Below are 27968 nucleotides of genomic sequence, written 5' to 3' on the forward strand. Positions count from 1 at the left end.
TGGTCGTTTCTGCCCGTCCTCTCTCCACCATTCGTTCATCTTCATCTCCGATGCAATAATCACCCTCCTGAATGATCACTGGAAGCTGAGGACAGACGTCCCCAAACCCTACTTCTTCCTCGTAAGGTGGGGGACTTTTTGTTGTTCTGCTTGTCCTTTTTCCCATTGTAACAACTCTTTTATATTCCTTTATTGTGAATTATTTTATTATTATTATTATTATAAACCAATTAATTCGTAAACCAAAAAATTCTTTAGACTATGTAGCTTATGTTTCCCTCCTTTTTTTAAATTTATTTTTTAAATTAATTAATTACTTTTTATTTAATTAATTTTACAGAATAATATCAGTGCTGGATTTCCAACACAACTCTAATCAAACCAACCCATGCACAAAAAACTCCAATGTGCAATTCTTAATTACATCAATTGATCAGTCTGTTGCCAAGTCCCTGTTAAATTGTCACAGCATGAAATATGCTAGGCACACACAATATCCTGTATGGGAAAGTAAGTTTTGTGAACAGAGCAGTTCTGGCCTTGATTGAACTGGATCCGGGGCAGCACACACTGTCGCGTGACACACTGGTCAGCACCTCCTCTCTCTCTCTCTCTATCTCCTCCTTCTCGTCTCTCACATGACAGAAGAACAAAGGAAACAGACAACAATTTAGTATTTTATGCATACCTATGTTCACATTCGCGCTAAGAAATAAGCAAACAGCTTAACTCAGGAATATTATAAATAGTGCCATAACATTATTATTATTTTTTTTAATAAAAATAAAATAAAAATTAATCCCTCAACATATCTCTCATTTATAAATTCAATAGATCTCAATCAAATAGTTTCATAGTTAAGCAACAGCCAATTTAACAAACAGAATACTTTATTTGTGTGTAAGTCTCCCCCTTTCTTCTCTGTCTGCATGTCACAGCAGCTCAGTATAGGCAGGGGAATGGCATATTTGCTCTACGTAACTCTAAACTCATAAAATCCCACGCATGCGCAGCTCATTCACCAATGCGATTTCAGAGTGAAAGGAGCTCTCCCAAGCAGCTCTCTCCAAGCTAAACAACAGAAAGCAGACAGACCAGCTGTCCCTCCGTTATTTCCAACACAGACAAACAGTAACATTTAACAAAACTCACAAACCAACACAGAACATAGAACACAAATCCTACTTCGAAGTTTCTTATCTTCACTTATTCTAATCTGCAGATTTATAGTTATTTTCTTATCCATTACAACTAATTGTCCTCCCAGGGGCTCATAGTTTTTTAACAATTATTAAACGTTCTCTTCTATAGAATCAAAGGTCCTCCCGGTGGTTCATATATAGTTAACAATTATTAAACGTTCTCTTCTATAGAATCAAAGGTCCTCCCGGTGGCTCATATATAGTTAACAAGTATTAACGTTCTCTCTAATGGAGACTCATAAGGTTTCAACCTTAACTAACATATTTCCTTACAAAAAAAACTAAAATCCCTGTTGTCATAGCTTTAGTCGACACACAGCAGAGACCTCCCCTTTTACACACACACACGCATAGGCTGTCTTCCTCTCACACACACACAATTCAAGAGGAATGCATCCGTTCATACAATACACTAAGCATGCTACCGTCGCTCCTTCTTTCTCATTGTTCCTTCCTACATTTCTGCTACCTCGAGTTGCAGATATTCAATGAGAGGTTACTTCGAACATATACCTCGTCAACTATATGTCGAGAGGTAACGTGCAATTGAATGTATCTTCCACAAACTCACAGTTCCCAGAACTGACCCGAAAGTCAACCTAGTGACTCTCCTAGGATTTATGGCCGATCTTAATGATCGCCTCGTTTGAGGGCTTCCTTAAATCAGCGACGTCCTAAATGTATACTTTTTCCTTATTTCCTGGCCTTATTCCTTCATGCTATTCCTGGACACTCCTTTTAATTTTATTCAAGCCAAATATCCGTGTGCCCAGTGTTAACAATTCCTATGGACACTCCCCCCTGTTTGCGTTGTTCCCAACGCAAACAAATTTAGAAATTTAGAACGGATTCTCATCACACAGCAAATAAGAGCAAAGTGTCCTTTGACGGTACATCTCCTCAACGCACACACACAGCACACGAACCGACCAGCGCCCAAAGTTGTGAGAAAGCTCACCGTATCTGCATGCCTCTTGAGCGGGAGTCACTTCGTAGCCCATGAATGGAACGCTGAGAAAAGACGCAACACGTCCCAAATCCTCGTCGCCATTCTGTAGTGTCGAGACAACGATGCTGATCATGCTGTGACGACAAGAATTCCGCTGACACTGTCCTTGATTATAATGGTTTATTACATCAAAGATTACAGTATCAATTTACAGACTCCTGCAGAAGTCCGGAGAACAACTGACCCAATCTCTAATATGTTGTCCTTCCGTACTTTGTTCAAAACATGGTATTTATATCCTATGTAACATAAGATGGATGGTTTTTGATAGACCAATCCCTGGCCTCCACATATCTCCAAATGTCCTCTATTCCAAGAAGCCTATGTAGTAATGCTTTCCAGATGTTTCAGCAAAGCAGAGTAAAGTTCATCTATCACACCATTTGCAAACGTCAGCAAAATCATAGACTTTCAGATACTACAGCGGCCTTTCAGGTTATGTCGATATAGGACACGTTTTATTGTGGATATAGATACTTTTGTACCGGTTTCCTCCAGCATCTTCACAAGGTCCTTTGCTGTTGTTCTGGGATTGATTTGCACATTTCGCACCAAAGTACGTTCATCTCTAGGAGACAGAACACGTCTCCTTCCTAAGCGGTATGACGGCTGCGTGGTCCCATGTTGTTTATACTTGCGTACTATTGTTTGTACAGATGAACGTGGTACCTTCAGGCATTTGGAAATTGCTCCCAAGTATGAACCAGACTTGTGGAGGTCTAGACATTTTTTTCTGAGCTCTTGGCTGATTTATTTTAATGTCAAGCAAAGAGGCACTGAGTTTGAAGGTAGGCCTTGAAATACATCCACAGGTACACCTCCAATTGACTCAAATTATGTCAATTAGCCTATCAGAAGCTTCTAAAGCCATGACATCATTTTCTGGAATTTTCCAAGCTGTTTAAAGGCACAGTCAACTTTGTGTATGTAAACTTCTGACCAACTGGAATTGTGATACAGTGAATTATAAGTGAAATAATCTGTCTGTAAACAATTGTTGGAAAAATTACTTGTGTCATGCACAAAGTAGATGTCCTAACCGACTTGCCAAAACTATAGTTTGTTAACAAGAAATGTGTGGATTGGTTGAAAAACAAGTTTTAATGACTCCAACCAAAGTGTATAGATAGGGTCTCCCGAGTGGCGCAGTGGTCTAAGTCGCAGTGGTCTAAGGCAGTGCAGGCTGTGCCACTAGAGATCCTGGTTCGAATCCAGGCTCTGTTGTAGCCGGCCGTGACCGGGAGACCCATGGGGCGGCGCGCAATTGGCCCAGCGTCGTCCAGGGTAGGGGAGGGAATGGCCAGCAGGGATGTAGCTCAGTTGATAGAGAGCATGGTGTTTGCAACGCCAGGGTTGTGGGTTTGATTCCTACAGGGGCTATGAAAAAATAAATAATGTAAGTCGCTCTGGATAAGAGCGTCTGCTAAATGATGTAATGTAAACTTCCGACTTCAAATGTAGGTCATCTGCATTTCCTGCAGGGCTGGAATATTGTCAGCAACAAAATAGTGATCATATTAAGATCCTACATCTGGTGCCATTTACTAAGCATTTACACTTTTTAATCAATAAGGTATAAATCACAAAATAATGCGAAAACATGAAACTGTCTTAATTTACATGATTGTCTAATTCCTTTTTTCCATCAAAGCCTTAGTAAATCAGGTAATTAGTGTTGATACACAAACACACTGACTCAGAGTAGCACACAGAGCAAGGTGTGTTCCATTCTGTCCTGCCAACGATCTCTGAACTACAGTTCTTCTGACAAATCCCTCTACTTCCTATAAGATGACAGACCGATTAGTTCACGCCTCTTTACCGTCTCACAGAGAAATAGAGAGAGAAACATTCTACAGAAATGTACAAAGACTGTGAGAGTAACCGTTGCTGGCGTGTTTATTTTCTGACCAACCTCTTATGATTAGCTACATGGCCTCACACTGGTTCCTTCCTCTTTATTGGATAAAAGGAGGATGAAATAAGAATAGAGATCTGAGATGAGATCAGAGCTTGTAGTTAGATATCAGAATGTGCAGATGGTTGTTTCATTTTTGCAATTAAAATGCACATATAGATAGATAGATAGATAGATAGATAGATAGATAGATAGATAGATAGATAGATAGATAGATAGATAGATAGATAGATAGATAGATAGATAGATAGATAGATAGATAGATAGATAGATAGATAGATAGATAGATAGATAGATAGATAGATAGATAGATATATAGATAGATAGATAGATAGATAGATAGATAGATAGATAGATAGATAGATAGATAGATAGATAGATAGATCTTCACCCCCATCTCCTTCCCCCTCCTCACCCCTTCTCTTCACACACACTACTGCTTAGTAGTAGCATGTGTCAAAACCACAGTCAGCTAGCTGACTCTTCTCAGGGTTTGGTGGTTGACTTGTTCATTAATCAGATGGTTCTGAGGGATACGTTTAGTTAGATACTGTCTACATAGATATCTTTGTTATTGTGTTGTTCATGTGATGTGGCAGGGTAATTGGTCATGTATTTTGCGTGTGTGCGTGAGCGTGTGTGTGTGTGTGTGTGTGTGTACGTCAGAGGCATTCACATGCATTACCACAGACCAGAGATGGGAGGAGATTCAAAGCTGTAACTGGGTGAATGAACATTTAAGAATTTTTCCATTTCTTTCAACAATTTACCTCTAAATATATGAAAGTGTATTTTTGTACATGGTAGAGTTTGTGACACACGTGTAACATGTGAGGGATCAAACATAAATAGAGAGAGAAAGGTTAGAGGGGAAAAGCAGTCAGACTTTACCTTTTGTGGGTATAGTCTGGTAAACATCTGGGGTTTCTTTTCGCCCCCTTCAGGGACAGGCCTGTAACTACTCCACATTCTAGTGGATCACAATATAGAAACTAATATGGTCATTGGTCACATAGCAACAGCATAAGCCCTCAGTCTACTGGGTCTGCCCTCTTATTCCTTCCTCTCTCTATCTCATCATAATAGTACAGACATGGAACACTCCTGTATGGGTTCATATCAGTAGAAGTCTAATCTGAATGTGATTTACAATAGACTGACAGCACTATGGTGCATAGAGATTTTGTTAGAAAGTGTTGCTTTACATAATAAGAAATGTATAGAAACGTTCAAGATGTGCATTGTTTCAACTCAGAAATACAGAGAGTAAAATGAATATGTCCTTAAATCAAGTTATATTTCGAAGCAATAAAATTATGTGGTGAATAATCACTTTTTATTTGATATATGAGAACTAGTACAAAATACAACCCACCTTCTCCATTTTAAGTTTCATAGTGGAACACTCATCTGGCTCCTATAACAACTATTGAAATAATTTTTCAAAAGACTTACATGTTGAAAATGTATATATGCTTTCAAATCTAAACAGTATAGAAAAAATTTATATAAGTAAAAAGTAAGGAGTTTAAACGTAGACTCAGCTATATGACGTAGATGTAGAAAGTAAACTGCACAGTGGTTCAATTTCCACAACATCTAAGAGTGTTGAAGCATGAGGCTCAACTTCTCCGCTGTTTTGGTCTTGTGGCTACCACACTGTGAACAGAGTGAAGTGAACCCGTACATATGCACAGATACTGTGTGTGACTGTGTGAGAGTGAAGTATTGCATCTCACTCATCTCAATATCTGCGGTGCTACTCGTGGCAACGTCATTTTTCTGAGTCTACCTTTAATATAAAAATAAGCATTAAAGCTGCATTATGTAAATATACATTTTTAATAACAAACTATAGCTACGTGTTCCATCTTAACTGTTATAGTAGGCCGACCAACCAAGTATAAACACAAAAGATTCACATACTCTATAGCTAGCTAGCCGTTCTTCAAACAAAGTCAACACAGTGGCCATTGCTAGCTACCCAACACGACCAGCTAACTGTACTGTAGTAGCTAAATACAATATACTTGTCCTAGCTAGCCAACGTTTAATCATTGCTGCGTCATGAAAGGAACTTGACACAGACACGAATGATCTGTTTAGTGTGTTAACACACTATTAGTGGTTTGTTGTGACCAAGTGTTGGTGCTAAACTGTGTGTTACTGGATGCTAGCATGCTAGTTAGCTAGTTAACACACTATTGGTGGTTTGTTGTGACCAAGTGTTGGTGCTAAACTGTGTGTTATTGTTATTGGATGCTAGCATGCTAGTTAGCTATGGTGTCATAGTTAGCTAGCTGAATAAAGTGGGTTGAGTCTATTCCTTTAAACATTGAACCGCTGTGGTTCACAACAATTCTGATTTCTAAAGGTGGAAGTTGGGAGAGTTTTTGTTCGGGTGGTTCAGTGAAACAATTTTAGTTTCTGAGGTAGAAGTTTTTGGTGAGGGAGGCCCTGCTCTCTCCTCTCCCAGATGCTTAGCTCATTTCATTCCGATCTCCTCTGCATTTTTGTAGCCATTTGCTACAGCCTGTCAACTATGCCTCTGCCTATCCCTGTTCTCTCCTCTCTGCACAGGCTACACAAACGCACCACACCGCGTGGCTGCTGCCTCTCTAACCTGGTGGTCCCTGCACGCACCCCACACCTGGAGTTCCAGGTCTCAGGCAGCCTCTGGAACTGCCGTTCTGCTGCCAACAAAGCTGACTTCATCCCAGCCTATGCCCACCTCCAGTCCCTCGACTTCCTGGCGCTGACGGAAACATGGATTACCACTGAAAACACTGCTACTCCTACTGCTCTCTCCTCGTCTGACCATGTGTTCTCGCATACCCCGAGAGCATCTGGTCAGAGGGGGTGGTGGTACAGGAATCCTCATCTCTCCCAAGTGGACATTCTCAATTTTTCCCCTAACCCATCTGTCTATCTCCTCATTTGAATTCCATGCTGTCACAGTCACTAGCCCATTTAAGCTTAATATCCTTGTCATCTATCGCCCTCCAGGTTCCCTTGGAGAGTTCATCAATGAGCTTGACGCCTTGATAAGTTCCTTTCCTGAGGATGGCTCACCCCTCACAGTTTTGGGGGATTTCAACCTCCCTATGTCCACATTTGACTCATTTCTCTCTGCCTCCTTCTTTCCACTCCTCTCCTCTTTTGACCTCACCCTCTCACCGTCCCCCTACTCACAAGGCAGGCAATACGCTTGACCTCATCTTCACTAGATGCTGCTCCTCTACTAATCTCACTGCAACTCCCGTCCATGTCTCCGACCACTACTTTGTTTCCTTTTCTCTCTCGCTCTCCTCCCACACTACTCACTCTGCCCCTACACAGATGGTAATGCGCCGCCGCAACCTTCGCTCTCTCTCTCCCACTACTCTCTCCTCTTCCATCCTATCATCTCTTCCCTCTGCTCAATCCTTCTCCCTCCAATCTCCTGATTCTGCCTCCTCAACCCTCCTCTCCTCCCTTTCTGCATCCTTTGACTCTCTGTGTCACCTATCCTCCCGGCCGGCTCGGTCCTCCCCTCCAGCTCCGTGGCTTGATGACTCATTGCGAGCTCACAGAACAGAGCTCCGGGCAGCGGAGCGGAAATGGAAGAAAACTAAACTCCCTGCCGACCTGGCATCTTTTCACTCCCTCCTCTCTACATTTTCTTCATCTGTTTCTGCTGCTAAGGCCACCTTCTACCACTCTAAATTCCAAGCATCTGCCTCTAACCCTAGGAAGCTCTTTGCCACATTTTCCTCCCTCCTGAATCCCCCCTCCTCTCTCTCTGTGGATGACTTCGTCAACCACTTTGAAAAGAAGGTTGACGACATCCGATCCTCGTTTGTTAAGTCTAATGACACTGCTGGTCCTGCTCACACTGCCCTACCCTATGCTTTGACTTCTTTCTCCCCTCTCTCTCCAGATAAAATCCTGCGACTTGTGACTGCAGGCCGCCCAACAACCTGCCCGCTTGACCCCATCCCCTCCTCTCTTCTCCAGACCATCTCCGGTGACCTTCTCCCCTACCTCACCTCGCTGATCAACTCATCCTTGACCGCTGGCCATGTCCCTTCCGTCTTCAAGAGAGCGAGAGTTGCTCCCCTTCTCAAAAAACCAACACTCGACCCCACTGATGTCAACAACTACAGACCAGTATCCCTTCTTTCTTTTCTTTCCAAAACTATTGAGCGTGCCGTCTTTAGCCAACTCTATTTCTATCTCTCTCAGAATGACCTTCTTGATCCAAACCAATCAGGTTTCAGGACTGGTCATTCAACTGAGACTGCTCTTCTCTGTGTCACGGAGGCTCTCCGCACTGCTAAAGCTAACTCTCTCTCCTCTGCTCTTGTCCTTCTAGACCTGTCTGCTGCCTTTGATACTGTGAACCATCAGATCCTCCTCTCCACCCTCTCCGAGCTGGGCATCTCCGGCGCGGCTCACTCCTGGATTGCGTCCTACCTGACCGGTCGCTCCTACCAAGTGGCGTGGCGAGAAGCTGTCTCCGCACCACGTGCTCTCACCACTGGTGTCCCCAGGGCTCAGTTCTAGGCCCTCTCCTTTTCTCCCTATACACCAAGTCACTTGGCTCTGTCATATCCTCACACGGCCTCTCCTATCATTGCTACGCTGACGATACACAACTAATCTTCTCCTTTCCCCCTTCTGATAACCAGGTGGCGAATCGCATCTCTGCATGTCTGGCAGACATATCAGTATGGATGACGGATCACCACCTCAAGCTGAACCCTGGCAAGACGGAGCTGCTCTTCCTCCCGGGGAAGGACTGCCCGTTCCATGATCTCGCCATCACGGTTGACAACTCCGTTGTGTCCTCCTCCCAGAGTGCGAAGAGCCTTGGCGTGACCCTGGACAACACCCTGTCGTTCTCCGCTAACATCAAGGCGGTGACCCGCTCCTGCAGGTTCATGCTCTACAACATTCGGAGAGTACGACCCTGCCTTACACAGGAAGCGGCACAGGTCCTAATCCAGGCACTTGTCATCTCCCGTCTGGATTACTGCAACTCGCTGTTGGCTGGCCTCCCTGCATGTGCCATTAAACCCCTACAACTCATCCAGAATGCCGCAGCCCGTCTGGTGTTCAACCTTCCCAAGTTCTCTCACGTCACCCCCTCCTCCGCACACTCCACTGGCTTCCAGTTGAAGCTCGCATCCGTTACAAGACCATGGTGCTTGCCTTTGGAGCAGCGAGGGGAACGGCACCTCTGTACCTTCGGGCTCTGATCAGTCCCTACACCCAAACGAGGGCATTGCGTTCATCCACCTCTGGCCTGCTGGCTCCCCTTCCTCTGCGGAAGCATAGTTCCCGCTCAGCCCAGTCAAAACTGTTCGCTGCTCTGGCACCCCAATGGTGGAACAAGCTCCCTCACGACGCCAGGACAGCGGAGTCACTCACCACCTTCCGGAGACATTTGAAACCCCACCTCTTTAAGGAATACCTGGGATAGGATAAAGTAATCCTTTTGTAAAGTGGTTATCCCACTGGCTATAGGGTGAATGCATCAATTTGTGAGTCGCTCTGGACTAGAGCGTCTGCTAAATGACGTAAATGTGCCCTTGAGCAAGGCACTTAACCCTAATTGCTCCTGTAAGTCGCTCTGGATAAGAGCGTCTGCTAAATGACTAAAATGTAAATGTAATATCCACTAAAACAGGCACTACACTATTGTTTACTTAACAAACTGAAATAAAGACAGGTAATGTAATATGTAAAGAAAAATCTACATCAACAATAACAAAGGAAAACATCAAGCCACCAAAAGATGAAAACGTCAACTTACATTCAGCATTTGTGAAATTCTATTAACTGATATAAAACGTAGTAAATACGATCATATCAATGGTATAAACTTGTTCAATCATAAAAATGGTTCAGTTAACAGTTCATACTGTAATGTTCACACGGATGATTCATTCTGTTCGACGACATCATCACATCGTATCTGGTCTTGAGGAGATTTGACTGTTGAACACAAACCTACAGGAATATAACGGATGGAAAGTAGCATTAGAGTTAAACTGATCCAACTGCTCTTTCAACTCTACACTAATATAAAATGTAACCCATCAGAGAGCATGACATAAAGAAGGTGATTATCAAGCTGGATGAGCTGATTGTCAATACACTGAAAGAAAGTTCTCACCTCGAGCCCTGCAGCATTTCACCGTCAGCACGATGGACACCAGTAGAAAGGGAGACATCACCAGTAGACCACACAGCAGCCTGGGCAGAGAGATGGAGACAATGGAACCTGGAGGGACTAGCAAAACACGTGTTTTACCATCAAGACACTTGAACATACACTGCTCTTCTCACATGTACACACAAAATGCTCTTCTGACCTCTCACTGTCACCCAGCTCTCTGGTGATTCTCCTTGACCAGATTTACACTTATAGAATCCTTCATCTGACTTGGATACTGTAGGGATAGTCATCTCTCCTGTGGTCTCATTCTTGATGAGTACTCCATTTTTGTAGAAATCACCTTTGAAGTTTGAGCTGATTGTCCGGTTTTTACAGCTCAGAGTCACAGAGTCTCCTTCAGTCACGGGATGGACAGGGCTCTCCAGGATCACATCACCAGCTGTGTAACATAATATAGAAATAATACTGTAAATCTGGAGTCATCACTCACAATACAGCAACGTCTTATGAGCTTGTATTTATGAGATGCAATCATTCAGATACAGAATTGAACATCCTATCATATATATGTAAAAATGTTAGTGAGTGTTGTACAATAGACGTACTATTAACTGTGATGTTGACAGCATTACTGTACTCTCCTGATCCAGACTCACACCAGAACACTCCACTGGACAATGTGTATGTGTAGCTGATGGTACATGTGGACCCTGTTATTGATCCCCAGTTAGAGACACACCCTGACTTCACTCCTCTCTCTCTGTAGCTCATCAGTCTCCATCCAGTAGAGTTCCCCTTCTCCTCACAGCTCAGTGAGAGAGACTTTGATGTAAAGTGTTTAGACTCACCAGACACAGTCAGTTGTACAGCATCACTGGTCTTGGAGAACGTCCTTCCCTTTACACCCTTACAGGTATATGAACCACTGCTAGACATGTAGACAGTACTGATTCTGTACTCAGACTTTGTATTAGAGTACCGGTAGACTGAATAACCATTCTTATACCACTCATACTGCCATTCAGTGTCTCCTCCCAGTATGTCACATCTCATAGTGACAGTCTCTCCTCTAAATATCTGGGTCCAGTTGGGTTGGAGGGTCAGAACAGCTACAGGTCTCTCTGCACAGACACAACACAGACAACTAACTGAATAAACAGTTGCACAATTGTAAATGTCTTTATTTATCAAAAGGTCTACTCATGTTAGCTATAATTGTTACAATGAGCAGACCAAATATTACACCTTAGATTACTTTATATCCATATACAATAGCAGCCGTTTATCATAAAACTGTTTTAGACTCACCAGTAATATTTATCTGGACTGGGTCACTGTACAGGGTATAGTAGACTGGGTCTCCTCTCCCAGCTCTGCACCAGTACTGTCCTCCATCAGAGACACTGACCCTGCTGAGTGTGTAGGAGTATCCAGAGGTTGAGGTTACTGGTGTAGAGTCTGGTCTGTGTCTGTACCAGTAAAACTCCCATCCATAAGACTCTACTGTACAGGTCAGTGTCACTCTGTCTCCTGTGAATACGTTCGCTTGGTCTAAACTCAGTGTAGCCGTCGGACGACTATCTGTTGGAATCAAGAAATGTGTGTGATGCATCTGGAAAACATGGATCTGATCTGCTGCATGATATGTCCTCTTGATGGGTAAAGGTTAAACATTCAGTGAGGCAGAATAGTCTACAGACACACAGAAAATGTCTACATGATTGACTCAACAACAACAGTGTCTATCTATCTGTATGACAAGAAAGAGAACATAACAAAGTAATGTACCTTTAACAGTGAGAGTGACAGGATCACTTGGTAGTGAAGATGTGGGTCTAGACACTCTGTTCCCTTCACACCAGTAGAGACCCTGGTCAGACTCAGCAACTCTACTGATGGTGAGGGTGTCTCCTGTTACAGTGTGTCTGACAGACTGGGATACTACATTATAATTCCTGTCTTTGTACCACTGATAGCTCCAGCTACTGTCAGACCCTACTGAACACGTCAGAGTAACTGTCTCTCCAGGGTACACAGGGTTGGGTTTTACAGTCAGTGTAGCTTTGGGAAGAGCTGAGGAAACAGAGCACAAAACATCTTAATACATGCCTGGTAATTCAGCTGTTTCTGTAACGTTGTGATTCAAGTCTATTTTACATATGGTATGTTGACTCCATTCAGTTAGAATTTACAGTGTATACAGTATATTTATATTAAGTGTGTCTACGGTGTATACATTTATGTTAACCCTCAGTGGCTCTGAATTTAGACAGTCTAGATTGAAGACCAACAGTGAGCTCACCAGTGATGATGATGGGGAGAGCTGAGCTGAGATGTGACTTCTGGGGCCGACCTCTCCTTGTCCCAACACACTTGTACTGACCAGCCTGGTCACGGAGAGAGATGGTGTTTTTTCTGGTCTGAATGGGAAGTTCTTGGTTGTCTCTGAACCAGCGGTACGTCCAGTCTGTGTAGTCTGATATGTCACACTGCAGAGTGACTGTATCTCCAGGGTAGAGGAGACCCTGAGGAGTGACTATCTTCACTGAGGCCGTGGGCAGAGCTGTGGAAACAGTTATATGAAGACAAATGCAGTCAGAGCACCAATCTTTTCAAAGTATGATCTGACTTCAGTAAGTAGTACGGTAACTATTATTTTAGACATTACACAATATATACAAAAGTATGTGGACACCCCTTCAAATGAGTAGATTTGGCTATTTCAGCCAAACCCGTTGCTGACAGGTGTGTAAAATCGAGCACACAGCAATATAATCTCCATAGACAAATATTGGCAGTTGAATGGCCGAACAGTTACATATAACTGTGCCCCTGCACATTGACTCCGTACCGGTACCCCCTGTATAAAGCCTCCCTACTGTTATTATTTTTTTTATTTTTTTTACCATTCATGGTGATGGTGACAGGATCACTGATGATTGATGATATGGATCTGGACTGGATCTCTCCCTGACACCAGTACTGACCCTGGTCAGACACACCTGCTCTACTGATTTTGAGGGTGTCTCCTGTTATAGTGTGTCTGACAGACTGGGATACTACATTATCATTCCTGTCTTTGTACCACTGATAGCTCCAGCTACTGTCAGACCCTACTGAACACGTCAGAGTAACTGTCTCTCCAGGGAACACAGGGTTTGGCTTCACAGTCAGTGTAGCTTTGGGCAGCGCTGAGGAAACAGAGCACAAAACATCTTAATACATGCCTGGTAATTCAGCTGTTTCAGTAATATTGTGATTCAAATCTATTTTACATATGGTATGTTGACTCCATTCAGTTAGAATTTACAGTGTATACAGTATATTTATATTAAGTGTGTCTACGGTGTATACATTTATATTAACCCTCAGTGGCTCTGAATTTAGAAAGTCTAGATTGAAGACAAACAGTGAGCTCACCAGTGATGATGATCGGGAGAGCTGAGCTGCCATATGAATTCTGAGGCCGACCGCTCCTCCTCCCAACACAGTTGTACTGACCAGCCTGGTGAGGGAGTGAGAAGGTGATGGTGTTTCTGTTCTGAAGGGGAAGCTCTTGGTTGTCTCGGAACCAGCTGTATGTCCAGTCTGTGTAGTCTGATATGTCACACTGCAGAGTGACTGTATCTCCAGGGTAGAGGAGACCCTGTGGAGTGACTATCTTCACTGAAGCCGTGGGCAGAGCTGTGGAAACAGTTATATGAAGACAAATGCAGTCAGAGCACCAATCTTTCCAAAGTATGATCTGACTTCAGTAAGTAGTACGGTAACTATTATTTTAGACATATACACAATATATACAAAAGTATGTGGACACCCCTTCAAATGAGTAGATTTGGCTATTTCAGCCAAACCCGTTGCTGACAGGTGTGTAAAATCGAGCACACAGCAATAGAATCTCCATAGACAAATATTGGCAGTTGAATGGCCAAACAGTTACATATAACTGTGCCCCTGCACATTGACTCTGTACCGGTACCCCCTGTATATAGCCTCCCTACTGTTCTTCTTTTTTTTTTTTACCATTCAGGGTGACTCTGACAGGATCACTGATGATTGATGGTATGGATCTGGACTGGATCTCTCCTTGACACCAGTACTGACCCTGGTCAGACTCAGCAACACTACTGATGGTGAGGGTGTCTCCTGTTATAGTGTGTCTGACAGACTGGGATACTACATTATCATTCCTGTCTTTGTACCACTGATAGCTCCAGATACTGTCAGACCCTACTGAACACGTCAGAGTAACTGTCTCTCCAGGGAACACAGGGTTTGGCTTTACAGTCAGTGTAGCTTTGGGCAGAGCTGTGGAAACATATCACAGATTAGACATATGACCTAAACTGGATACATGAGTAGCTACTGTATCTGGGAGCTGTTGGGGTGTATGGTCAGAACAGCCTTTGTGCTTTTCTGACCAAATAAAACCAGCATGAAACAATTGCCTTACACATGTTAAATCAAACCAGCATGATACAATTGCCTTACACATGTTAAATCAAACCAACATGAAACAGTTGCCTTACACATGTTATTTTGAGACATTAAAACCACAAAATATGTCCAGCCGAAAGCAGCTTTAAAAATCACAAATAAAGAAATAGAATGAAGCATTAAGAGATGGAGGCTTGATGAAGTGAACAAATATCTACCATCATCATCTTCAGAGTGTCCAGAGTTGATGAGTGTACTCAGCACTACAACAAAGAAAGTCACATTGCACCAATATTAGCTTAAAATTAATAACAACATGCCATATACATGTTACTGAATAATAGCCATTCATTCTTGAACAGTTTAACTTTTAGCTGTGAAACACGTTATCATGTGAAATTCAAGTCGCTTTTCCTTAAGGGTAGTACAACTGTCATATCTCATCATAACACAAAATCTACTGTTATTTTATGACAATGTTTGTTAACAATGTCAGTGTAAACAAACAATGTACATGAATGAATTCCCCTAGCCCCATTCCTCAGCCGTGTACCACAACAAGTGGCAGGGTGACCATTTTGTGGTAGTTTCAATTACGGACTGCAGCTTTAAATGGCCACTGACGTACCATGTCCTGCAATCCCACTTTAGTGCCATTTACTAATAAGCATTTGCGCTGTTTTATCAATTAGGGATGAAAGACACAATCAAGCTAAAGTATTGAAACTGTCCTCATTTACATGATTGTCTTATACCTTTGTTCAATCAAAGGCTTAGTACATCAGGTAATTAGTGTTGATACACAAACACACTAACTCAGTACTTACAGAGTAGCACACAGAGCAAGGTGTGTTCCATTCTGTCCTGCCAACGATCTCTGAACTACAGTTCTTCTGACAAACCCCTCTACTTCCTATAAGATGACAGACCGATTAGTTCATGCCTCTTTACCGTCACACAGAGAAATAGAGAGAGAAGCATTCTACAGACATGTACAAAGACTGTGAGAAAAAATAGTAGCGGTTAGAGGCGTGTTTATTTTCTGACCAACTTCTCTGTATGGCCCCACACTGCATGATCTCACACTGGTTCCTTCCTCTTTATTGGAGGAAAGGAGGATGGAATGAGAATAGAATAGATGCTTGTAGGCCCTTTGCTAAGTTGTCAGGTAACAAGCCTAGCCAGCTATCCTCAGTTGTTCCACTGCCCACAATGGACATATAACAACTTCAGCCACCCCCTCACTTAACAAACACACACACATGCACGCTCCCGCACATACACACACATATGCTTGCACGCGTGTGTCTGTGTGTGTGTGTGTGTGTACGTAAAGGCTTAAAGACTGTGTGTAAGCAACGTGCCCCCCTCAGAGACAACACAACAGTTAAGAATAAACTGTTGCATTGTCTTTCACTAAAGGACCTTAACAACTGTGTAATTTCTCTCCATCCAAGGGCCTGTCTCTTTCCCTTCTTTCTGTTCTCTTTTCTGTTCCCTCTCTCCCTGGCTATGCCCCGAGGGCTAAAGTATCCGGGTGAGGATAGACAATTGCTTTCTCGCTAGGATATAAACCCTGCATGACGATAGCGGCCAGGACCTATCGCAGGGCTCTAAAATAACATTTGTCATTGGTAACACTGGTGCTCCAAAATGTAATGTTAGGAGCACCACATTAAATTTAGGAGCACCAGAAAATAATATTTGTTATGTTGATTGAGATACAGCGTATGTTGGGCCTACATGAATTCTAGCTACTTTTGAAGCATATGTTGTGCCCTAGAAACTAATATGTAACACTGTAAAGACATTAGTTTATTATAAAAGCTAAAATGTGTATACGAATACCTGTCATTGAAATTACAGTAATTTGTGGAATATTAGGTTTCTACAAAGTCACTATTTTTCTATTGAGATGCATTGCATTAAAAATTGTACACTGTCTCTTTAAAACGTCAGGTGACTGAACAAAGTGTAAACAAATGGTTAATGACGGGAGAGTAGTTTTAGAACGGCTCATGCCATGATATATGAGTATAGAATATGGTTCCGGTGATCCGCTATTGGAAGATAAAAATGTCGGGCCTGTAATATGGGTCAGATCTTTTGACCTGGTTGGGCAAGAAGCTAGCAGTTTTCATTGCAGTAATGGTGCAACCATGATGCTGACAAATCTGCACTCGCTTTTTTCTCTAGCGCACCCTAGGGAAGCCTTATCATTACAAAAGTTATTATCTGGGAGATGTTTTCCTAGTCACACAGTGCTTCCAAAATAAATCTCCTTGTCGCACAGCAAAATATTTTGTCGCATTCGGGATGGGGTCTCCCAGGACCCACATGGGGTTGTCACTTCTACCAGGTTGCAGCAAGTCAGTCTGGATAGATGCGGGAAGCGGCCTCTATGGGGACAGAGCAGCCAGTACCATGACTTAAGACATCAGGAAACATAGCCGGAGGAAGAAGGAAACAATTGCAGTAGGACAGCTACATAACTGGTCTTGGCCCTGCTCCATGGAGGAGGGTAGTCAAGTGCAGAGAGATCTCCTCAGCCGCTCGCTCCTGTAGGATGGGGAAGCAAAGCAGGCAGTGGCCCGGCTGGGTGAACCAATCACAGTAAAAAATGGACTAGGAAAAGCTGAAGCTTTGTGGACTTGGGAGTAACAGATAGCTGTATGGGGCTCTGATGCCTGGTGAGGGCGAAGCAAACCCCCACCACACTTCTTCCCTAAGACCCAGAAAGTAAAGTAAGGAATTACTATACTGACTGATCTCTATCTGGAGAGTTTTATCCGTAACAGAGTCAAGTCGCCTTTGCCAAAAAAATCTCCCAGAATCCTTAAAAGGGCTGAGGGGTTTTCACAGTGATCGCTGGAAACCTGTTAAACTGTAGAACAAGGAAGCCAATATGGTTAGATTTCCCCTGCCTTGTTGTATAGAGTAGCAGCGTCCTCTGATGAGAAAAATGAGGGGCGGCAGGTAGCCTAGCGGTTAGAGCGTTGTGACAGTAACTGAAAGGTTGGTTGTTTGAATCCCTGTGCCGGCAAGGTGGAAAAATATGCCGTTCCACCCTTGAGCAAGGCAGATAACCCCCAAAACAACTGCTCCCCGGGCACCGATGACATGGATGTCAATTAACGCAGCCCTCCGCACTGCTCTGATTCAGAGGATTTGGGTTAAATGCGGAAGCCACATTTCAGTTTAATGCAATCAGTTCTGCAACTGACTAGGCAGCCCATTGATTGTGATTGCTTGTGCCAACAGTTAGAGGCAAAAAGAGCCACTGTGGATGGCGATAGACATATTGCCGTCCTGTTCCTTGTGTCGTGACACTGGAGGGAGGGCTGACATGCTGACTTCCACCCCTGGCTGAAAACATGAGAAAGTTCCAGGGGGAAAGCCTGAGGGAGGGGGACACTCGGGGGAACAAAAGGTGTATGTCCTCCATTTTCTGATGTGAGCACAGCACAGCCACTAAAGTCAGCTGCTGCACAGAGAATAGGGTTTTGTCTTAACGCAGCCCTGCCATCCCACTGCTGTGAAACTCAGAGAGGGGAAGGACTGGCAAAGGCTCTGCACTCTATCCTACTCAGCTGCCAGGACTGGGCCCTAGGTTGGCCGACCCTTCTTACCGCCCTTAGGAGAGTTAGAGGGGCTGGTCCTTGATGCGGCTGCAGCGTAGGACTGCTTCCCTACAGGTTTGGCCTGGTTCAGCCTGAGTATTAGCAGACCTCTGCATCGCCGGGACCTCAGTCCCCAAGGCCAGCTTCTTGCTACCTCCGAGCTGTGAGGCTGGGGCGAGATGTAGGAACAAAGAACAAAAAGGCTGCCATGGGGCCCAGGTCTGTGGGGCAGGCAGCAGTTGAAGGCTTCACCTTCGTTCTGCATTGCCAAGACTTTGGTTGTTGACATTGGCTATTGAAAATAGAATCCAGTAGAAAATGTATTTCATATCGAACTGAAGCTTGTATGCCCTCATAATAGTGGACGGCATTTAGTGAGCAAATGCGCACGCACATCTATTCTCCGCTGTGAGTTAGTGCTGTCCACAAGTCTGGTGACTCGTGCTCACTAGAGGTATTGGCGTCAAAGAGGTGCCATCAAACAGAGACACTTTTAGCTATATAACTGACATGGACCGAATCACCACAAAGTGGGGCTGGTTCAGTTAGTAGGCACAAAGCAACTCAATGAAAGGTGAACTAAATACAAGAGCTAAGATAGTTATACCCAGACGGTGGTTAGCTATCTGGCATTAGTCGTGAGGACTTGGAGTGTGGCTGAATCTCAGCACAGGCCGGTAATCAGTAAAACCTGGCTTAATCTCAGTAAAGGCCGGTAATCAGTAAAACCTTGCAAAACCATACAGTGGCCAATAATAACTCTGGAGGAAACGCATTGCTTTGACTGGTTTTGCGTGTGCAAGTCGACGCTTAGCCGTGAGCTTTTGTTGTTAGCTTGCTAGTGTTCACCTAGTTGGCTAATAGCCTAGCTAGATAGTACCACGTTAGCCAAAGACAACCATATGAATAGCATTGTTTTCTCCAGTCTTGAGAGTCTCTTTTGTCCATAGCACTATTAGGTGTATCTGGTCAGTTTAGCCAATGAAAACGAGTAAACATTAGGTGTACTAAATGAGAGGAGCAAGATGGCCAGTAGTACTAGCTTTTCAGCATTGTTGTGAATTATCCTTGACAGGCATGAGCTAGCTCATTAGATGCCTTGTGGCTTATGGCTAGCTGAAGTAAGCAGTGTTTATGAACGCTATAGCCGGGAGGCTAGTGTAAGCATTAGCTAGCTATCAGCCACCTCGTGAGAGTAAGGATAAGCTATGGCTAGCACAGTGTTAACTGAAGGGAAAAGCGTGGGTGCAGTGTTCAAATTCAGACTCAAAATCTCATACGACCGTAATGCGTGAGGCTAAACCGGTCAGCCTAGTCATCACAAACAAGTGAATGTAAGTTGTACTAAACGAGAGAAGGGAGCTAGCAATAATACCGTCTGGGCAGGTAGGGAACTCGTTTCCGATTTATCTAGCCATGCTAATGCAACTGTATGTGCAGGTAGGAATGCTAGTGTGGTTAGCTTGATTTCCACCATAAGCTAGCTAGTGAGCATAGTAACGTGTAAGCTCGTAAGCAGCTTAGGTATTACTGTAGCCAGTGGAAGCTGCTGAGAGGAGGACAGCTCATAATAAATGGAATGGAATGAAACACCTGGAAACCATGTGTTTGATGTATTTGATACCATTCCACTGATTCAGGTCAAGTCATTACCACGAGCCCATTCTCCCCCAATTAAGGTGCCACCAACATTCGGTGGCTGTAGCTGGCATAGTGCTAGCTGAAGGGAACCGCATAGGGGCAGTTCGATTTCCGGTAGGTATTCTCCCACAACCGCAGAGCCGTGAGGGTAGCCAGTCAATATAGAAATACACACACATAAGCGTAGGTTAAACTAGACGAGAGAAGGAAGCTAACAATATTACTGTCTTGCAGGTAGTAATGCTGGTGTGGTTAGCTTGTCTGGGGCGTTAGCTAGCGAGCTAGCAGCTACCTCGTGGTGAAGGTGGTAGCTTGCTCGGCTAGCTCAGTGCTGGCTGAAGGAAACCGTGTGGGGGCAGAATTAGCCTTCAGATAGTGTGCTCCACGTGAAAGAAAGAGCTGTGAGGCTGAGATGGTCGGTCTAGTCAATTCTTAAGAGTTGATTGACGCACGCTTCTATATCATTAACACATGAACATTTTAGTCATTTAGCAGACACTCTTATCCAGAGCAACTTACAAGAGCAATTAGGATTAAGTGCTAAAATTACATATGGAATAGTTTTAAGATGCTCATACCACTTATCATTTAGCGATTTGATTTTTAAATTAAATGTCAACTTTTTTTGGGATTAAATATAGATTTAGGCCTTTACTACTAAAGCCCAGTGCCCAGTTCCGTGACAATTGTTGAGGTCGTAGAGCAAAACGGAGAACACCACCATGTTTGTGAGAATCTCCCCTTTCCACAGTGGGGTCCCATACGTTTTTAGCCCAAACGGTTCGTACGCTACCACACAGAAGTTGGCACATTGACGGTACCGACTTCAGACGAGTCTCAAGGCACTTGTGGGGGTCGAAGAGCAAAATGGAGAACACCATCATGTTCGTGAGAATCTCCCCTTTCCATAGTGGTCATACGCTACGGATGTTTATGTTAGAAGACCAATTTTCAGGATGTCTCATGGTCTGACAAACACCGCTCTAGCTCTGCCACCTTTCACGGTAGATGCGGAAGTGTGACACTGGCGGATGCAATGGACTGAGACGCATCCAATGTAAAAAAAACGGATATGTCTAGCTTAAATTGACAGATTTTGATCAGGATATTTTTGTTATGTAACTTAGATTGACACACCGGTGAGTCAATCGACTCTAGGGGGTTGCAGGAAACAGGGATCCAGTCGAACTGAGAAGAGCTTGAGAGTAATACTCTTCGTGAGGAAAAGTGAGAACACTCAGAGGGAGGGAGATTGGCTCCTTTTATGGAGTTGAGTGACTCACCTCACTCGCCACTCCACCTGTCTGTCTCCAACAGACCCTTGAGGTTTTTCTGAGAGTAGGTGTTCCTATCAATTCCCATTTAGAGATACCGAAATAAATAATTGAAAGAGAACCCAAAATATAAGGCTATTTTATTACAATTATTATAAACATCGTAGATGAATGAATTTCCCTTGCACCATGCCTCAGCATTATACCACAACAAGTGGCAGGGTGACCGTTTTGTGATAGTTTGAATTACGGACTGAAGCTTTAGTAAATGTCCACTGACTTCCCATGTTCTGCACACAGAGAGAGTACAGAGACCAAAAACACCAAAACACCACTCATTAATCTCTTGGCACAGTTTACTATAACTGTAGCGAAGGAACTCTCAGCCATTTACAATAATCACAACTTTATACTACGACACATCCTAAAAATATTGATTTTGGCCTTTACTACTAAAGCCCAGTGACGAGTCCCGTGACAATTGTTAAGGTCGTAGAGCAAAACAGAGAACACCACCATGTTCGTGAGAATCTCCCCTTATCACAGTGGGATCCCATTAGTTTTTAGCACAAACGGTTCGTACGCTACCAAACAGAAGTTGGCACATCGACGGTACCGACTTTAAACGAGTCTCAAGGCACTTGTGGGGGTCGACGACCAAAACTGAGAACATCATCATGTTCATGAGAGTCTCCCCTTTCCATAGTGGTCATACGCTACAGATGTTTATGTTAGAAGACCAATTTTTGGGATGTCTCATGGTCTGACAAACACCGATCTAGCTCTGCCACCTTTCACCGCAGATACGGAAGTATGACACAGATATCTCTAGCTTAAATTAACAGATTTTGATGGGGATTTTTTTGTTATGTAACTTAGATTGACACACCGGTGAATCAATCGAGAGAGAGTACAGAGACCAAAAACATCAAAACAACACTCAATCTCTTAGCACAGTTTACTTTAACTGTAACGAAGGAACTCTCAGCCATTTACCATAATAACAAATTTATGCTACGACACATCCAAAAAATATTGCATTTGTGATTTATAGATTTTTGCGCTTTTAAATGAATAATAGCCATTACTTCTTGAACAGTTTAACTTTTAGCTGTGTAACACGTGATCATGTGAATTTCATGTCGTTTTTCCTTAAGGGTAGTACAACTGTCATATCCCATCATAACACAAAATCTACTGTTATTTTATGACAATGCTTGTTTAAAATGTCAGTATAAACAAACAATATACATGAATGAATTCCCCTAGACCCGTTCCTCAGCCGTATACCACAACGTGGCAGGGTGGCCATTTTGTGGTAGTTTCAATTACGGACTGCAGCTTTAAATGGCCACTGACGTACCATGTCCTGCAATCCCACTTTAGTGCCATTTACTAATAAGCATGTGCCCTGTTTTATCAATTAGGGATGAAAGACACAAACAAGCTAAAGCATTGAAACTGTCTTCATTTACATGATTGTCTAATTCCTTTGTTGCATCAAAGCCTTAGTAAATCAGGTAATTAGTGTTGATACACAAACACACTGACTCAGTACTTACAGAGTAGCACACAGAGCAAGGTGTGTTCCATTCTGTCCTGCCAACGATCTCTGAACTACAGTTCTTCTGACAAACCCCTCTACTTCCTATAAGATGACAGACCGATTAGTTCACGCCTCTTTACTGTCACACAGAGAAATAGAGAGAGAAATATTCTACAGACATGTACAAAGACTGTGAGAAAAAAAGAGTAACAGTTGCTTGCTTGTTTATTTTCTGATCAACCTCTTATGATTAGCTACATGGCCTCACACTGGTTCCTTCCTCTTTATTGGATAAAAGGAGGATGAAATAAGAATAGAGATCTGAGATGAGATCAGAGCTTGTAGTTAGATATCAGAATGTGCAGATGGTTGTTTAATTTTTGCACCCACAATGCACAGACAGACAGACAGACAGACAGACAGACAGACAGACAGACAGACAGACAGACAGACAGACAGACAGACAGACAGACAGACAGACAGACAGACAGACAGACAGACAGACAGACAGACAGACAGACAGACAGACAGACAGATAGATAGATAGATAGATAGATAGATAGATAGATAGATAGATAGATAGATAGATAGATAGATAGATAGATATCCCTTACTGAGTGTAGGCCTCCCTGCAAGCCTAGGGTGCTAACCTCAGTTGTTCCACTGCCCACAAATAGACATATTCACCCCCACCTCCTTCCCCCTCCTCACACCTTCTCTTCACACACACTACTGCGTAGTAGTAGCATGTGTCAAAACCACAGTCAGCTAGCTGACTCTTCTCAGGGGTTTGGTGGTTGACTTGTTCATTAGTCAGATAGTTTTGTTCTGAGGGATACGTTTAGTTAGATACTGTCTACATAGATATTTAGTTGTTTTTGGGTTGTTTATGTGATGTGTATCAGGGCAATTGTTCATGTATTTTGCATGTGTGTGTGTGTTGTGTGTGTGTGTGTGTGTGTGTGTGATTGTGTGTGTGTGTACGTCAGATGTATACACATGCATTACCACAGACCAGAGATGGGAGGAGTTTCGAAGTTGTAAATGGGTAACTGGGTACATGAATCGTTTCGTTTGAGCATTTTCCAATTTTTTCCAACAATTTACCTCTAAATACATAAAATTGTTTTTCTTTTAGAGTGTAGAGTGTGTGACACACATGCAACATGTGAAGGAGCAAACATAAATAGAGAGAGAAAGTTTAGAGGGGAAAAGCAGTCAGACTTCACCTTTGGTGGTTATTGCCAGGTAAACATCTGGGGTTTCTTATCGCCCCCTTCAGGGACAGGCCTGTAACTACACATTCTAGTGGATCACAATATAGAAACTAATATGGTCATTGGTCACATAGCAACAGCATAAGCCCTCAGTCTAGTGGGTCTGCCCTCTTATTCCTTCCTCTCTATATCTCATCATAATAATACAGACATGGAACACTTCTGTATGGGTTCATATCAGTAGAAGTCATATCTGAATGTGGTTTACAGAAGACTGACAGCACTATGGTGCATAGAGATTTTGTTAGAAAGTGTTACTTTACAAAATAAGAAATGTATAGAAAAAAGTTCAAGAGGTAAATGCATTGTTTCAACTCAGAAATACAGAGAGTAAAATGAATACATCCTTAAATCAAGTTATATTTCAAAGATATACAATTATGTGGGGAATCAGCACTTTTTATTTGACACATGAGAATTAATACAAAATACAACACACCTTTTCCATTTTAGGTTTCATAGTGGAACACTCATCTGGCTCCTTTAACAACAACTGAAACCATTTGACAAAATACTTACATGTTGAAAATGTATATCTGCTGTCAAATTGAACAGCGTGAAGCGAACCCGTACATATGCACAGATACTGTGTGTGATTGTGTGAGAGTAAAGTATTGCATCTCACTCTTCCCAATATCTGCTGTGCCACTCGTGGCAACGTCGTTTCGCTGAGTCTACCTTTAATATAAAAATAAGCATTAAAGCTGCATTATGTAAATATACATTTTTAATAACAAACTATATCTACATGTTCCATCTTAACTGTTATAGTAGGTCAACCAACCAAGTATAAACACATCTTTAATATTTTAAATTCGAATTAAAAACTGAAAAGTTTCACAGACTGTATATATCCACTTGCATGTAAAAAGCATGACATTATCTAAAATACAAAATATTCAAAGAATGCAGCAAATTATACTTTTAAACAAAAACAGGCACCACACTCGTGTTTAATTAACAAACTGAAATAAAGACAGGTAAGTGTAATATTTCAAGAAAAATAAACATCAATCAATAATTACAAAGGAAAGCATACAAGCCACCAAAAGATGAAAACGTCAACATACAAAATCATAACATTCAGCATTTGTGAGATTCTATTCAGTAATATTAAACTCAGTAAATACTATCATATATCAACCGTAAAAACTTTACAATCATAAAAATGGTTGTTCAGCTTACAGTTCATACTGTAATGTTCACACTGATGATTCGTTCTGTTCGATGACATCATCACATCGTATCTGGTCTTGAGTAGATTTGACTATTGAACACAAACCTACAGGAATATAACGGATGGAAAGTAGCATTAGAGTTAAACTGATCCAACTGCTCTTTCAACTGTACACAGCTATAACATGTAACCCATCAGAGAGCATGACATAAAGAAGGTGATTATCAAGCTGGATAAACTGATTGTAGATACACTGAATAAAAGTTCTCACCTCGAGCCCTGCAGCATTTCACCGTCAGCACGATGGACACCAGTAGAAAGGGAGACATCACCAGTAGACCACACAGCGGCCTGGGCAGAGAGATGGAGACAATGGAACCTGGAGGGACTAGCAAAACACATGTTTTACCATCAAGACACTTGAACACACATTACTCTTCTCACATGCACCCACAATGCTCTTCTGACCTCTCACTGTCACCGGGCTCTCTGGTGACTCCCCTTGACCAGATTTACACTTATAGAATCCTTCATCTGACTTGGATACTGTAGCGATGGTCATCTCTCCTGTGGTCTCATTCTTGATGAGTACTCCATCTTTGTAGAAATCAGCCTTTTGGGTTAGGGTTTGTTTTCTGATATCTAAATATGCAGCTCAGAGTCACAGAGTCCCCTTCAGTCACGGGATGGGCAGGGCTCTCCAGGAAATGTCCCTGTTCTTCCATGGCCTGCATACTCACCAGACATGTCAGCCTTTGAGCATGTTTGTGATGCTCTGGATCGACGTGTACGACAGCGTGTTCCAGTTCCCGCCAATATCCAGCAACTTCGCACAACCATTAAAGTGGAGTGGGACAACATTCCACAGGGCAAAATTAAAAGGCTGATCAATAATAAAAAGTATTAACTCACCAGTAACATGTATCTGGACTGGGTCACTGTACAGGGTATAGTAGACTGGGTCTCCTCTCCCAGCTCTGCACAAGTACTGTCCTCCATCAGAGACACTGACCCTGCTGAGTGTATAGGAGTATCCAGAGGTTGTGGTTACTGGTGTAGAGTCTGGTCTATGTCTGTACCAGTAAAACTTCCATCCAGAAGACTCTACAGTACATCTCAGTGTCACACTGTCTCCTGTGAATATGTTCGCTTGGTCAGAACTCAGTGTAGCCGTCGGACGACTGTCTGTTAGAATCAAGAAAAGTGTGTGATGCATTTGGAAAACATGGATCTGATCTGCTGCATGATATGTCCTCTTGATGGGAAACTGATCAAAATGCAGTGAGGCAGAATAGTCTACAGACACACAGAAAATGTCTAAATGATTGTCTCAACAACAACAGTGTCTATCTATCTGTATGACAAGAGAGAGAACAGAACAAAGTAATGTACCTTTAACAGTGAGAGTGACAGGATCACTTGGTAGTGAAGATGTGGGTCTAGACACTGTGTTCCCTTCACACCAGTACTGACCCTGGTCAGACACACCAGCTCTACTGATGGTGTGAGAGACTCCAATGTTACTGTAACCAGACTGGGATACTACATTATCATTCCTGTCTTTGTACCACTGATAGCTCCAGCTACTGTCAGACCCTACTGAACACGTCAGAGTAACTGTCTCTCCAGGGTAGCTTTGGGCAGAGCTTCAGAAACACACAACAGACGTTTTTAAAACAACTGAATAGCATCCTTAAAATTGTGCCCAATGAAGTGGTTATAAGTATGGAGGCACTGATGTGAATGAGAGATAAGATGACTTACCTGTCACTGACAGTTTGACTGCATCACTCCATTTAGAATCCTGCTGCTGATGTGAACACAGACAACTGTATGAAAACTCAGCTGCACTGATTATACATTAATGTTCTTTGTGTGGGCATTGATCTGGACTGGGTATACTCCATGTGTACTCCCAGCCAGTGACTCCTCCCCCCTGTACGTCACATCTGAGAGTGACAGACTCTCCACTGAATATCTGGGAGCTGTAATGAATACTCGGACAGAGTGGTAAGATCCAATCGCAGAATTGCGATGTTTTATTAAAGTACAGACAAGGGAATTGCTTAATCGTGGTCGGGCGAGCTGTGGTCAAAACCGGGCAAGGCAGAGACAGGCAAAGGTACCAAGGGAGCGGGCGTAGTCGTAGTCGAGGGCACGGGCACAGGATCAGAGTACGGTAATCACTGGGATAGACAAGCAGAGGATTAAGCAATTCGGGGAGTCAAAAAACGAAGCACAGGTCTGATACACTGGTAATCAAAAACAAACTCTCTCTCTCTCTCTCTGAACAAAACGCTTAGCAAGTCACAAAGGAACAATACCTCGCACCAACTGAACTTCTGAGCACACCATATATCCTACTCTAATTACTGACAGGTGTGCTCAGAACTCAGGTGAAACAGATCGAGTCTGATGACTCCCCCTCTCTGTAGATCAGGGGATTGTCAGACTCTGTCTAGACCCAGCCAAACCCCGATCCCTTATAGTATCCCCCTCCCCAGGGCCGGCTCCTGACGGCCTTCTACCTCTACCGGGTGGTCTTCCTCTGGGTCGGGGTCCTGGATGATCTGGGTGTTCAGCGTGGAAAGTGGCCTTGAGAGCGGGATCCAGTATGTCCTTAGCAGGGATCCAGGACCGTTCCTCAGGTCCATATCCCTCCCAGTCCACGAGATATTCGATGCCCCCTCGTCTCCGTCTTGAA

At 43.1% G+C, this 27968-nt stretch overlaps 1 protein-coding gene and 1 long non-coding RNA gene across 2 annotated transcripts in view; both read right to left on the reverse strand.

The window, feature by feature from the left end:
* Positions 1 to 12273, reverse strand: part of LOC123483162 (basement membrane-specific heparan sulfate proteoglycan core protein-like) — a gene marked incomplete at its 5' end in the record, with an annotated part of 55626 nt that extends 43353 nt beyond the window's left edge. The window contains 7 exons of the mRNA XM_045212679.1: positions 3910 to 3964; positions 10050 to 10123; positions 10290 to 10406; positions 10489 to 10731; positions 10898 to 11413; positions 11601 to 11873; positions 12081 to 12273. Of these exons, the coding sequence (XP_045068614.1) occupies positions 3910 to 3964; positions 10050 to 10123; positions 10290 to 10406; positions 10489 to 10731; positions 10898 to 11413; positions 11601 to 11873; positions 12081 to 12273 (1471 nt within the window). The remainder of the gene's footprint in view (positions 1 to 3909; positions 3965 to 10049; positions 10124 to 10289; positions 10407 to 10488; positions 10732 to 10897; positions 11414 to 11600; positions 11874 to 12080) is intronic.
* A 2145-nt stretch (positions 12274 to 14418) lies between these two features.
* LOC123483152 lies at positions 14419 to 26889 on the reverse strand. Its single transcript, XR_006658100.1, has 3 exons — positions 26795 to 26889; positions 21291 to 21294; positions 14419 to 14452 (listed from the first exon to the last, which is right to left on the reverse strand). It is a non-coding gene; the product is annotated as an uncharacterized LOC123483152 (long non-coding RNA).
* Positions 26890 to 27968: the final 1079 nt, after the last annotated feature.

This window comes from Coregonus clupeaformis, unplaced genomic scaffold (genome assembly GCF_020615455.1).
Source record: "Coregonus clupeaformis isolate EN_2021a unplaced genomic scaffold, ASM2061545v1 scaf0039, whole genome shotgun sequence".
Classification (NCBI taxonomy): Eukaryota; Metazoa; Chordata; class Actinopteri; order Salmoniformes; family Salmonidae; genus Coregonus; species Coregonus clupeaformis.